The sequence below is a fragment of the Poromitra crassiceps genome, assembly GCF_964638095.1.
Source record: "Poromitra crassiceps genome assembly, contig: HAP1_SCAFFOLD_1707, whole genome shotgun sequence".
Classification (NCBI taxonomy): domain Eukaryota; kingdom Metazoa; phylum Chordata; class Actinopteri; order Beryciformes; family Melamphaidae; genus Poromitra; species Poromitra crassiceps.
This window is the reverse complement of record NW_028150707.1, coordinates 10,001-24,973: the sequence shown is the minus strand read 5'-3', so window position 1 is coordinate 24,973 and position 14,973 is coordinate 10,001. Positions and strand designations below refer to the sequence as shown.

The 14,973-nt window shown below is 44.8% G+C and overlaps 1 protein-coding gene across 1 annotated transcript in view; it reads right to left on the bottom strand.

Annotated features, from left to right (window-relative positions):
* Positions 1 to 486: 486 nt before the first annotated feature.
* LOC310772005 (NMDA receptor synaptonuclear signaling and neuronal migration factor-like) overlaps positions 487 to 14,973 on the bottom strand; it is a gene marked incomplete at both ends in the record, with an annotated part of 22,766 nt that continues 8,279 nt past the window's right edge. Inside the window, 5 exons of the mRNA XM_083664484.1 lie at positions 487 to 567; positions 11,236 to 11,338; positions 12,040 to 12,119; positions 14,513 to 14,583; positions 14,845 to 14,878. Coding sequence (XP_083520610.1) covers positions 487 to 567; positions 11,236 to 11,338; positions 12,040 to 12,119; positions 14,513 to 14,583; positions 14,845 to 14,878 — 369 coding nt within the window. The remainder of the gene's footprint in view (positions 568 to 11,235; positions 11,339 to 12,039; positions 12,120 to 14,512; positions 14,584 to 14,844; positions 14,879 to 14,973) is intronic.

Here is a 14,973-nt window from a genome sequence, read left to right as displayed (position 1 = left end):
GAAACTGATTCAGTCTGTGTCTCTAGTGCCCTAACCTTGAAACTGATTCAGTCTGTGTCTCTAGTGCCCTAACCTTGAAACTGTTTCAGTGTGTGTTTCTAGTGCCCTAACCTTGAAACTGATTCAGTCTGTGTCTCTAGTGCCCTAACCTTGACACTGTTTCAGTGTGTGTTGCTAGTGCAGTAACCTTGAAACTGTTTCAGTGTGTGTTTCTAGTGCCCTAACCTTGAAACTGGTTCAGTGTGTGTTTCTAGTGCCCTAACCTTGAAACTGATTCAGTCTGTGTCTCTAGTGCCCTAACCTTGACACTGTTTCAGTGTGTGTTGCTAGTGCAGTAACCTTGAAACTGTTTCAGTGTGTGTTTCTAGTGCCCTAACCTTGAAACTGATTCAGTCTGTGTCTCTAGTGCCCTAACCTTGAAACTGGTTCAGTGTGTGTTTCTAGCGCACTAACCTTGAAACTGTTTCAGTGTGTGTTTCTAGTGCACTAACCTTGTGCAGACAGTTCCAGTGGAGACTGGAATTCCACAGAGTGGGGTCTCATCAGCCTCTTAAGCGTTTGAATCAGCTGCAGAGAGACAGAGACAGAGAGAGAGAGAGATGCCAGGGTCAACAAACGATGCATATGGCCAAGTGCAGAGACTGCAGTCTGTTTCGTTTTGTATCCACGTGGAGTTGCATCTGACTCTAAATGAAAAGGTGGAGTGCCATTGAGAGAGGAGAAGCTGTATATGGATGAAAGGCACTTACGGTAATGTTGTCTGTGCATATAATCACATCTGTCATTGGAGGGTCACAACCAGGCATGTGAACTGACGCTATGCCCCTTTTAAAGCTGCCATTAATCTTTACGAGCCAAGTAAAAGGTAATTGATAACGAGCGGCATCAGTCCGAGGTAAGCCAAGTTATATGAGGATAGAGAGGTATCAGTCCGAGGTAAGCTAAGTTATATGAGGATAGAGAGGTATCAGTCCGAGGTAAGCTAAGTTATATGAGGATAGAGAGGTATCAGTCCGAGGTAAGCTAAGTTATATGAGGACAGAGAGGTATCAGTCAGAGGTAAGCTAAGTTATATGAGGATAGAGAGGCATCAGTCAGAGGTAAGCTAAGTTATATGAGGATAGAGAGGTATCAGTCCGAGGTAAGCTAAGTTATATGAGGATAGAGAGGCATCAGTCTGAGGTATGCTAAGTTATATGAGGATAGGGAGGCATCAGTCTGAGGTATGCTAAGTTATATGAGGATAGAGAGGTATCAGTCCGAGGTAAGCTAAGTTATATGAGGATAGAGAGGCATCAGTCTGAGGTAAGCTAAGTTATATGAGGATAGAGAGGCATCAGTCTGAGGTATGCTAAGTTATATGAGGATAGAGAGGTATCAGTCAGAGGTAAGCTAAGTTATATGAGGATAGAGAGGCATCAGTCTGAGGTAAGCTAAGTTATATGAGGATAGAGAGGTATCAGTCTGAGGTAAGCTAAGTTATATGAGGACAGAGAGGTATCAGTCTGAGGTAAGCTAAGTTATATGAGGATAGAGAGGCATCAGTCTGAGGTAAGCTAAGTTATATGAGGATAGAGAGGCATCAGTCTGAGGTAAGCTAAGTTATATGAGGATAGAGAGGCATCAGTCCGAGGTAAGCTAAGTTATATGAGGATAGAGAGGTATCAGTCTGAGGTATGCTAAGTTGTATGAGGATAGAGAGGTATCAGTCTGAGGTAAGCTAAGTTATATGAGGATAGAGAGGCATCAGTCCGAGGTAAGCTAAGTTATATGAGGATAGAGAGGTATCAGTCTGAGGTAAGCTAAGTTATGAGGACAGAGAGGTATCAGTCTGAGGTAAGCTAAGTTGTATGAGGATAGAGAGGCATCAGTCTGAGGTATGCTAAGTTATATGAGGACAGAGAGGCATCAGTCTGAGGTAAGCTAAGTTGTATGAGGATAGAGAGGTATCAGTCCGAGGTAAGCTAAGTTATATGAGGATAGAGAGGCATCAGTCTGAGGTAAGCTAAGTTATATGAGGATAGAGGCATCAGTCTGAGGTAAGCTAAGTTATATGAGGATAGAGAGGCATCAGTCTGAGGTATGCTAAGTTATATGAGGACAGAGAGGTATCAGTCTGAGGTATGCTAAGTTATATGAGGACAGAGAGGTATCAGTCAGAGGTAAGCTAAGTTATATGAAGATAGAGAGGCATCAGTCAGAGGTAAGCTAAGTTATATGAGGATAGAGAGGCATCAGTCTGAGGTAAGCTAAGTTATATGAAGATAGAGAGGCATCAGTCTGAGGTAAGCTAAGTTATATGAGGATAGAGAGGCATCAGTCTGAGGTAAGCTAAGTTATATGAGGATAAAGAGGCATCAGTCTGAGGTAAGCTAAGTTATATGAGGATAGAGAGGCATCAGTCTGAGGTATGCTAAGTTATATGAGGACAGAGAGGTATCAGTCTGAGGTATGCTAAGTTATATGAGGACAGAGAGGTATCAGTCAGAGGTAAGCTAAGTTATATGAGGATAGAGAGGCATCAGTCTGAGGTAAGCTAAGTTATATGAGGATAGAGAGGTATCAGTCTGAGGTAAGCTAAGTTATATGAGGATAGAGAGGCATCAGTCTGAGGTAAGCTAAGTTATATGAGGACAGAGAGGTATCAGTCTGAGGTAAGCTAAGTTATATGAGGACAGAGAGGTATCAGTCTGAGGTATGCTAAGTTATATGAGGACAGAGAGGTATCAGTCAGAGGTAAGCTAAGTTATATGAGGATAGAGAGGCATCAGTCTGAGGTAAGCTAAGTTATATGAGGATAGAGAGGCATCAGTCTGAGGTATGCTAAGTTATATGAGGATAGAGAGGCATCAGTCTGAGGTAAGCTAAGTTATATGAGGATAGAGAGGTATCAGTCTGAGGTAAGCTAAGTTATATGAGGATAGAGAGGCATCAGTCTGAGGTAAGCTAAGTTATATGAGGACAGGGCCTTTTAAGGGATCATTCAGTGCTTTTACTGAAATTACATTGGTGGCACTGACCTTAGTGGACCTCAGTGTGTGTGTGTGTGTGTGTGTGTGTGTGTGTTTCCACGGGTGCATTGACCTTAGTGGACCTCAGTGTGTGTGTGTGTGTGTGTGTGTGTGTGTGTGTGTGTGTGTGTGTGTGTGTGTGTGCGTGCGTGTGCATGCGTGCGTGTGTGCACGTGGCGTGCCGCGTGCACACGCTGCCAGATGGGGGCGGTATTGTTTTCACAAGACACTGTCACGTAAAAGAAACGACTTGACAGGTGATTCGATGAACCATTTGTCTGTCTATCACCGTCTGGGATATAATATAATGATTTAACGCTACTATTTCACATTAACGACTGGTGAATTTGAACATCATCTGTCAGTGCAATGGTAGATGTTCACGCTTGACTGCAGAATATTGTTACTTGCTTGCTTTTGTGAGAATAAACGGAGCAAAGATGGCCTTGTGGTGGTGTTGTTGTTGTTAGATAATCTGCTACTTCTGGGGGAAATACTGTTAACGTTAAATATGAATGATGTATCGCAGACGATCGCTCATTCTCCATCGTCTGGTCAGAGGCACGGTTGGATAAAATGATAAGATGTTGATATAAATTCATATAAAGATGTTGTCGGATGAACGCGAAAGGGAGCTGACTGGAGCCCAGGGGAGCTTTTCCACCAAGCGGCAAGCTCCCAAAAACGGCAGTTCCTCGAATGGCAACTTGAGGCTGGTTGTAAAAGCGAGTCATTCCCCATAGACCCCATGGTAAAATGCCCAACCTTACAGCACGAATAAACATGTTGACAGCCTGGTAAAAAAAAACAACAACACCCAGTTTCTGAAATAAGCGGTGCAGACAGACACCACTTAACCAATTTTAACTAAAGAAGAAGACAATTGCTTGAGTGACATCACTGATGACGTCACAACTGCCTGATGACTTCACAGTCGAGAAATTGCGTGACATCATTTCCAGTTGAGTGACATCACTTCTCACACACCCTCTTCCTTGTTGCCTTGATCCAGACCCTCGGGTGACATCAGAGTTGAGAAATTGCAAATGCATTCAACACGCACGCACGCACGCACACACACACACACACACACACACACACACACACACACACACACACAAACTGCCCGACTGACATCACTTCCGTCACAAATTGTGACTAAGACAAGATCACAGTTGCTCAGGTGACATCACAGTTGCGCAATTGCAAATGCATTCAACATTGCTCGAGTAACTCTTAACTAAAGAAGAAGACAATTGCTTGAGTGACATCACTGATGACATCACGACTGCCTGATGACACCACAGTCGAGCAATTGCGTGACATCACTTCCAGTTGGGTGACATCGGCCACGAGATCTCACGAGACCACATCTTGTGGTCCTAAAGTGCACAGGAGCGAGATGGATTCGCCCAGGTGACTTTTCACAACTGCCTAACCCTAACCGCCAGGTGAACTTCCAGGTGACTACATCTCGTGCTCATACACACAGTCACTCATAGAAGCGGTTGCACCACTTCAAAATGTACAAGGGGTGAATTTCTATATAACTCACCCCTTTATACAGTCTATGGCCGCAAAATAGAAGTCAGATTGTATAGAAGTCAATGGGAAAACGACTTTTCACTTGATTTATGGCCTCAATAAACACTTTGCTAATGGGTTTATGGTCTCAATCGCTAGTTTCAAGTCTTCTTCAATACAGCATGATGTTCATTTAGTAAATGATGGTCCCATTTCGAGTAAAATATACGATAAAGCAGACTGTTTTGGGGTGTGACTGACAGTGATCTCGCCGCTTGCCGGTCATATACCAACAGCGGCCGGCGCTGCGGTGCTGTCTGGCAAAAAAGGGTAGGATACGTCCATATTTTTATACAGTCTATGTTTTTCGCTTCGAGAAAACGAAGACTTCTTGCATGTCAGGAGTGAGGCTGGAAGGAGCAGAGCATCTTCTGAAGCTAGCTCAGTCTCTCTATTAATAGCAGGGTAACAAGCATTCTGGCAACCCAACTGAGCTGGCAGGAGTGCACACAGGTAGCAAGCAGCAAGGGGGAAATTGTTAAATGCTGTGTGAATAAGCTAGCGCCTTCTGTGTTCATCCCCCTCCTCCTGTGACTTGTACCGAATCAGCGTGGAGAAGCTGTGGGATGTCACAGTGACTCCAACACCTATGCTATGGCACTGTATTAGGACAGTGTGTGCTGTGGTTGAGCAATGTGAACAGGCACCCGCGGGCCGATATCGTCGGGAATTCCTCAAGGCTGGATGGTACAGAACCAAAGATCAAGCAAACAACGTCTGTATTTTAAGGGTGCTACTTATGTGTCATTTTCAAAATATCCCATAATATTTTCCAGTGATTTATTTTGTGCCTTAAGGTCCATTCAAAGCTGTGTGTGGTGTCACAAACCAAAAACACTCTCAATCCATTTGGACAACGTTCATTTTTCCAGCATCTCTCTGAGCTTTTACCAAGAAAAGGCTGTTTCTGTCACTGCGTCTTTAAGGCTAATTAATATTAACGACCCCTCTGTTCCGATTGGCTGACCATTTCCAGAGTGAAACGTGAGACACCGCAGCCCGGCAGCTACAGGTAGGGAAAACTCTCTGGTAAATAAACAATGACAACCAATGACAACCTGCTTTATTGTGACGCCACAAAGTGACAGCAGTCTAAACAGCTCATTTAGAGGCTCGCTTTTGTATTGTGTGGATTTAGGTTGCGACCGTGCGCTTTGATACTTTCACCATGTTTAGATAGCACATCCTTTTTACATCATATTGGACCTTTAAACATCAATATATCCTTGTCACATTGATTTGGAGCATGGTGGAGATGATTGGTAGCCTCTATCTCACACGGGATAGAGGCCATATGGCAGACTGGGCACTTTCCCGGTACGCCGACATGCCTTTTAGGCTGACACAAATTATTATTATTTATTTTTTCGGACATAAAACAGGTAGTAGGCCCATTGTTTTGTCTTTCTTACTTTTTCTTCTTCTTCTTAATTGACAGACACTGACTGGGCTGGCCCAATCACATCTTTAAACCCCTCCCCCTTTGGGCTCAGTGCCTTCATTAAACAATGCATCTGCAGTGCAGACTGCAAAAAAAGAGTGCCAAAATGGAGCAAATGCAAGGGAGGTGCGGAGAAACTGTGTGCTGAAAGTCAAGACAGGCCCTTCAGGCAGATGATGCTGCCAAATGTGCAAAACGTACTGCTATGTTAGCTGCAGGACCTGCACAGTGAGGAGGGTGAGGATGAGGAGAGGGAGAGAGATGAAGGTGAGAGTGGAGGGAGTAACTTGCATCCTTTTCTCTATCTCTGGCATACGGTACCCAGCCAACGCCACCATACAATCAATACATCCTTTTCTCTATCTCTGGCATACGGTACCCAGCCAACGCCACCATACAATCAATACATCCTTTTCTCTATCTCTGGCATACGGTACCCAGCCAACGCCACCATACAATCAATACATCCTTTTCTCTATCTCTGGCATACGGTACCCAGCCAACGCCACCATACAATCAATACATCCTTTTCTCTATCTCTGGCATACGGTACCCAGCCAACGCCACCATACAATCAATACATCCTTTTCTCTATCTCTGGCATACGGTACCCAGCCAACGCCACCATACAATCAATACATTCCCAAGCTATAAGACCAGGTCAGCGGTACAGAGACATGCAGTAGGCATTCGATGACTTTTACCCTGCACCAGAGCCATAGAGATAAAAGTTGTGTCATCATCTCCATTCACTCCAATAGTTCCCAGAAGTAAGGTTCTGGATGAAGCAGCGCTGTAGAGTTGCAGCAGGAATTGGGCCGTTTTGATGTACTTTCAAAGGCTAAGACGTTTAAAGAATCAAATTGTATATTATCAGCTTTATTTTATGCATTTAAACATACTTCCTGGAACTATTCCCCCACACACACTACTGTATAGCTGCGTGAGTCACGTGACGGTCAAGTATTTTGGACCTCTGTTGGCACCACTCTCTCTTTAAATCACTCTGCCATGCTAAAGCACCTATCTCTGATGTCCAGAGATTGTTTCTTATTTAGAGCTCGTTCTCTAAGTGGGAGGGAGATGACTTTAGGCTTTTCACCATCACAGTGCAGAGTGATGGGAGATGACTTTAGGCTTTTCACCATCACAGTGCAGAGTGATGGGAGATGACTTTAGGCTTTTCACCATCACAGTGCAGAGTGATGAGAGATGACTTTAGGCTTTTCACCATCACAGTGCAGAGTGATGGGAGATGACTTTAGGCTTTTCACCATCACAGTGCAGAGTGATGGGAGATGACTTTAGGGTTTTCACCATCACAGTGCAGAGTGATGAGAGATGACTTTAGGCTTTTCACCATCACAGTGCAGAGTGATGGGAGATGACTTTAGGCTTTTCACCATCACAGTGCAGAGTGATGGGAGATGACTTTAGGGTTTTCACCATCACAGTGCAGAGTGATGAGAGATGACTTTAGGCTTTTCACCATCACAGTGCAGAGTGATGAGAGATGACTTTAGGGTTTTCACCATCACAGTGCAGAGTGATGGGAGATGACTTTAGGCTTTTCACCATCACAGTGCAGAGTGATGGGAGATGACTTTAGGCTTTTCACCATCACAGTGCAGAGTGATGACTGGGCGTTGGAGTGAGTGAGCATATGAAGCAGAAGGCATTGGCAGCACAGTGGATTGAGATGCGGCCGCATGAGAACGAATGAATATTTCAGTGTGTGGGCATGTGCATGTCTCTGCATGAGTGCTGTAGCTTCTACTGTGTGTGCGTGTGTGTGTGTGTGTGTGTGTGTGTGTGTGTGTGTGTGTGTGTCTGTGTGTGTGCGTGTGCGTGTGTGTGTCTGTGTGTGTGTGTGTGTGTGTGTGCGTGTGTGTGGAATCGCAGCGAGGGGTGAGTGGGTGCACGTGTCCTCACATAGCTATCTTAGTGAGGACCAATTTGAGTTATAGCTACATCTACCGATTATTTTCATTATCGATTAATCTGATCGATTATTTTCTCGACTAATCGATTAACGGAAGCGTGTCCTGCATCGCACAATATTTTTACAAAACTTCTGTTAAAATTGTGCTTCAAACACTGCTACAATGATCATGTCATGTTTCCGTGTAGTTTAACGGCGAAAACGTTAAGTCGAACTTCTTTCTAGCAACATACCGTTGAAATAATTTATTTTAGTTGTGTCTTTGATTTACCAGAGTGGGGGAACGGACGCTACCGCTGGCGTCTCAACTGGAAGCTGCTCTTGTCCTGTTACGCACAGCTAAAGGTCCTTGCACACAGAGTCCGAATTGTTCGCTGCGTTTTTTTAATCCGTCATCCGGGAAAAAAACGTCACGCACAGATACCTTGCCCACTGAGTCCGATGCGTTAATTATACAATATTCGTTGCGAAGATTCGCAACGAAAAGAAAACTACCGCGATCCTATTGATCCACAACTGGCAGTGTGTCTGATGGGCTCTCTGTCTCTCTCCTCCCCCACCCCCCCCTTCCCCATACACACACACACACACACACACACACACACACACACACCGCGTCCCGCATTCCAAGCTGGTCTGCAATCACCCGGCACATTCTGTCTTTTAATTCCGAATCTCTGTATTCCTGCTTTGTCATAAAATGCTTTGTGCTGGGAGACGAACTGAATTAACTTCTCAGACGCCATTTTTCATTGTGAATAGCAACACTACGGCAGCTCTGAGTGGTCAAACACCTGTCAAAACGATTTCATGGATGCGGAAAAACGCAGAAAATCGAACCTCGTCCGAAAACTTAAATGACGGACGTAATTGTCGGACTCGGTGTGTCAATGATGATTGACACAAATTAGGTCGTATTTTTATTTTTTTCGTGCGTCAATTTCGGACGAAAAAACGGACTCTATGTGCAAGGACCTTTACTCTGCGGCTCTGCTGGTTAGCAAGCCAGTGGTTAGCAAGCCAGTAATAGTCAACAAAGAGTGGCTTGTAGTGGTCGCTGAGTCCCATTTTGCTGCATTATTGCCACCTGCTGGCCTTGTTGTGTTTTAGACAAAGCTAGCGTTAGCTAGCTAGCAAGCTAGCAACTTTAAAGATCAGTAACTCTCGTCGCCCAAGCACGTCTTATGGCTTTCTGTCATCAAAGTCACTTTCCTAAAGTAATTTGACATGTTACCATGCACATATTCATATGAAATTCCACATATTGACACATATAGATGTATAAATTAGTTCCACTTTCACAAAGCGGCGATCCAGCATCTGAAATGCACGCTTAAGTACCGGAAACCACGTCGAGAGACCTCTGACCCAAACGTGACGAAACAGGCGAAGAGGTGTGCGATGCAGGACACCGTGACGCTAGTCGTTTGGTCTATAAAATGTCACAAAATGGTGAAAAATGTCATTACTTTTTACCCAAAGCCCAAGATGACGTCCTCAAATGTCTTCTTTTGTGCTGACCAACAGTCCACAACAGTTTTCTGTCATAGAAGACTAAAGAAATCCGAAAATATTCCCATTTAAGAAGCTGAAATGAGAGAATTTTTGTATTTGTCTTTCTTAAAATTTGGTCTAAATGATTAATTGATTATAAAAATAGTTGGCAATTAATTTTCTGTCGATTGACTAATCGATTAATCGACTAATCGTTGCAGCTCTACTGGGAGGTCAGGACATTTTAGGAAAGTGAGGACATTTTGGCTGGTCCTCACTTTCTCACACACCTTCACTGTTTGAAGGTTAAGACTTGGATTTAAGGGTTAGGTTAGAATTGGGTTTAGGTTAGGGTAAGGGTTAGGGTAAGGGTTAGGTATTTAGCTGTGATGGTTAAGGTTAGGATGGGGGTATTAGGGAATGCATTATGTCTGGCTTGTGTCTGTGTGTGTGAGATAGTAGCTCAAGTGAGTAGGCGTTATTTGCCTGTCACTCTGAATTGCTCTGTGTGCATGTGTGTGTGTGTGCGTGTGTGCGTGTGTGTGTGTGTGCACACGCCTGTGTGTGTGTGTGTGTGTGTGTCAGTGTGTCTGTGTGTCAGTGTGTGCATGTGTGTGTGTGTGTGTGTGTGTGTGCATGCCTGCGTGCATGTGTGTGTGTGTGTGTGCATGTGTGTGTGCGTGCGTGCGTGCGTGTGCATGTGTGTGTGTGTGTGTGTGTGTGCGTGTGCGTGCGTGTGTGTGTGCGTGCACGCACCTGTGTCTGTGTGTCAGTGTGTGCATGTGTGTTTGTGTGCGTGCGTGCGTGTGTGTGTGTGTGTGTGTGTGTGTGTGTGTGTGTGTGTGTGTCAGTGTGTGCATGCGTGTGTGTGTGTGTGTGTGTGCGTGCATGCGTGCGTGCGTGCGTGTGCGTGCGTGCGTGCGTGTGTGTGTGTGTGTGTCAGTGTGTGCGTCAGTGTCTGCGTGTGTCCTCTTCAAAGTTCATTGTCCTCCCCCCTGCCTGTGCTGACAGCAGGCTCAGAGCTGAGGCCAGGAAGCAGAAGGTGCTGGCTATAGGCCATCATGCATACTGTTAGTTGCCCTCTAACATCCGTTAAAAAAAACCACCACGCACAATCCTTATTTCACACACGCAGAACTGACTCCCACTTTCATTATTCTACGTCTTATAATGCACAAATCACTCTTGCGTTCACCCCATTAGATAGCACGGGGCTCAGCGAAATCAGGAGAATACAGGCATGTCTAGATGATTTATCAGCACCGCGGTACACTGTACACAACCAGCCGTAGGAAAACAGGAGAACAGCACTGGTGGACCTGCGATAGTGAAGATCTCCGCTAAAAACAGGGTGTAAATGACATCTTTTCAAGTCAACTTGGCATCTCAGGGCTTGTGGAGACTTGTATTACGCCAGGTGAGCAGTATCGAGGCATTGTGTGTGTGTGTGTGTGTGTGTGTGTGCATGTGCGTGTGCGTGTGTGTGCGCGTGCGCGTGTGTGTGTGTGCGCGTGTGTGCGTGTGTGTGTTTACGTTTGAAAGTTGGACCCCATCCACTGCAATAGTTTAGGAGAATTCTGCAACGGTGTTTTGCTGTGAAACTCCACAAATGTTTTGCAGACTATAGAAAACTTCACCCGTCCTTCCATCGGCATGCATGGGGATGAGTATAGATAATGACTGAACTTTCATTTTTGGATGAACTTATCCTTTAATGACTTGCCTGGGGAAAGAAAGGTGTTAATGAAGAAATGGAAATGTACCTTTTCTCCGTTCGCGCTGCCCAGCACATAACAGCCCATAATGTGGATGAGGTTGGGCTCCGGATTCAGCTTACTCATCAGGCGACTGAGCCTCCGCCAGAACCTGGCCGTGAAGGAGGGTGGAGAGATGAGAAAGAAAGAAAAACATCAGAAGAGGAAATCAGAAAAAATCTCCTACTACTAGCAAGTTGACGTTTGTTTATCGTATTTATAGAAACATCCGATATCACGGGAAGGCAGTATAATACCGCGTTCATGACAACTTGGACTGCCGGAAAAAATGGGGTTCCGACCTATAAAAAGTGAATTGAACGGTCGTCCAGGTCGGAATTACAGATCCGAAATTCGGGTATCATCCAGAGCTCCGCTTTGTCCGAGTTGACGTCACAGCCACATCAAAATGGCGACTTGTATCGTTAATGGTAATCACAGAATTGAAACGTTTGTTAACGTTTTAACACAAAATCTGTTAACGTTAATATGTGTTTGTGTCATCTATGTTTCGCTCCGATTAGAGCAATATGTGAAATTCAGCATTCAGCGTGTTCGGTTAGCATTGTTGGCTAGTAGGTAGCTACAATGCTAACTGAACACCCCGAACGGGAAGTGCAGCGTGAACACAAATATGTCCGGGGCGGAGGTTCCGTGTTGAAACTTAGGGCGGTCCGAGTTGTCTTGAAAACGGTAAAAGTGCCACACCTTGCCATACACATGCACCCATGGGCGGTGATGCCTCCAACTGTGACAACATGTCTACAGGTTTGGGTTACACTTGTAAATGGAAGTGAATAAAATGAGTCTCACTGGATCATCTCCTCGTCCTTGTCCACCTTGGCAAATGTGGCGACTTTGTTCTTCAGTAGGTAGAGATGGCCCGGACCTCCCTGGGAGAAGAGTTTCAATATCAATATCGGTATCAATCTACTAACTGATACATACGTGTAGTATTAAACACAAGGTACTTGTACATCTTGGCACATGGATAGCTAAACTAAAACTAGCAAATCCTGTCACAAAACAAACTGAAACTACAATACCATTGTAACAGGCCGGATATGGGAGGAGTCATTTAGCTGAATGACGTGAGCTACCTGAAAGTGAAAGGGGAATTATTCCAAAATGGAAACCGTTGGCGCTGATTAGCGGTGAGGTTTTTTCTCCTCTTTTAAGGACAGTCGTAGAGGCGACACGGGAGAGAGATCGGACCGAGGGTGAGGAAGAAACGCAGACGAAACCCGATGGTTTGACGGAGTGTTTTAAGAGGCGGTCGGAGATACTGAATAATGGAGTGGAACAGCCGGTGTTGACGGCGCACGCTAGCCAGCTCCAACCACACGCGCCCGGAAACGACAAAGCAGCACGGTCGGATGACCAGAGGAACTGCCCTACACGGCCATCTTTGAGGGGGAGCACCGTTGGATTGTAGAGGGGTTCTTCCTGCCATTTGCCAAGGCCCGACCAATCGACTTGAATTGCACTTAGTACTCTTTAAACGTGCTGTCAGCGATTTGCCCAGTTTGACTGGATTCTTAGGTTTCCTTTTCCAAACATCACTGAGCGAGCAGTCCGCCTCCCATTTGTGGACGCACACAGAGGACCGCCTCTTTGTGGAGTTCTGCCTTCTGATTGGATAAAGTGGGTGGCTGACCCAGAATCTTTGTCTACTGTTTACAGAGCAGGAGAGGCACTGTGGCACTAATACCATAGACCAGATACTCTATAATAGTGATTCCCAACGGAATATAGAGCTGTTTTACACCTATTTAAACACAAAAACATCACTTGGTTACTTTTTTTTTTTATCTCGGTCCAAGCCAAAACAGGCACCACCATACGTTTAGCCAGGCACCTGAGCATCCCTCTACAAAACGATACAGACATGTTATATGGAGTGCCGTGTGGCGTCTGTGATTTAAACTAATGTTAAATCCTAAATACCCAAGGAGGTTCTTAGACACGTGTGAATTTGCAGTGGAACACTGGAGTTGCTGCACCCCTTTTTGCTATTTGTGATGGACTGATGTGGACCTAGTTGTAGGCTAGATATAACTACTCAAACTTCTACCAGAGAGCCTGGTTTCTGCGTGGTGAAGTGACTGTCTCCATTGTTGTCCTGTAGCTCCTCTGGAGGTATTTGAGGCGACAGGAGTGAACAGACGCTTCTACGGAGGAGACTCGAGACTGCTGTCATCACGACAACTAATGGACTCTGGGCTGGGGGTTTTCAAACTTTTTCACTTTAATAAACCAGAAACTGTGAGCACCTTACTCCTGTGTGTGTGTGTGTGTGTGTGTGTGTGTGTGTGTGTGTGTGTGTGTGTGTGTGTGTGTGTGTGTGTGTGTGTGTGTGTGTGTGTGTGTGTGTGTGTGTGTGTGTGTGTGTGTGTGTGTGTGTGTGTCTGGTTGGCTCCCCATAGTATATAGTACATTGGTTCACAAACTGTGTCTCCACCTGGTGGTCCACCAGATAATTGCTTTTTTTTATTTATATACAGACAGCAGTTTTTACATACACATTAACCCTGAGGATTGGTCCGATTTTCGGCAATATCGCAATATTTGGGAAATAATACAATTTTGAATATTTACTTTCAGAGGCTGCAGCAGGCTCAGTTTTAAAGCCAGAGTGAAGTGTCTGGTATCATATGAAATTAGAAGACCTAAGGAATCGATTTGTACCAACCATGTCATGCTAGTTTGTCAGGAAGGTAGCTAAATAACACTCCAATTTTAGGCTAACTTTTAGGGAGGGGGGCATTTTTTTTTTCAATGTGGTCCTCTTTTTCACAGCCTATAATGTTGACAGGCGTGTGTGGAAGTGGTCCCTGGGACATTTGGTTTGGTACGTAGTGGTACTTGGATGGAAAATTTTGGGAACCCCTGGTGTAGTAGCAGAACTGTGGCTTTATACTGTTTGGCCACTGGTCACACAATGAAATAAACTCTGGCCTTTTGGTGATCCTGTGATCTTATGTTTGACCAGTATTGTTTTTTGGAGGCCGCAACTAACCTTTTTGGATCAATACTGAGAACTGATATTCAATACGTATCTTTAAACTTGACCATTTTCATGCCAAATATCGGAGGTGGATGACAACGACGGGCCAATTTGTGATTTTTAATAACAAATATCAGTCTTACGCTGGAATCTAAAAATTAATTGTTCGACAGCACCAATAATAACGATCAAATATGACTCACTGTGAAGCAAAATGTGACACAATAATATCACAATATTTCTCAGTCAGCGCTGATTTCTCCGTCTCTTCTCACTCACCTGGCAGAAAACGAGCATATTCCAGATTTTACAGCCCTTTCTGTAGGTGGCCAGCTTCTTCTCGATCTCCCCTGGGAGAGAGACATGGAGAGAGAGAGAGAGAGAGAGAGAGAGAGAGAGAGAGAGAGAGAGAGAGAGAGAGAGAGAGAGAGAGAGAGAGGTGTCATTTTCCCCACTCAGCCATAATGGTGAGAAAGATAAATTGGCAGTCCCTAAAGGAGTGAGGTGATAAAAGCAATGAATCATCTGTTGGACAAGCTGAAACTCATTTGCGAGCTGATCCACTCCACTGTTCCACTGTGAGAGACATGTGAGCTGAGCATCACACTCACCCAGGATGTCATCAAACGTGGCGTGTTCATGGTCCTTTAAACCAAAGAGAAGGAGAGAATTATTATCTCATTAGAACCTGCAGCAGCAGCAGCCATCCAAAGGACAACAACTAGCTGAATTACAAAACA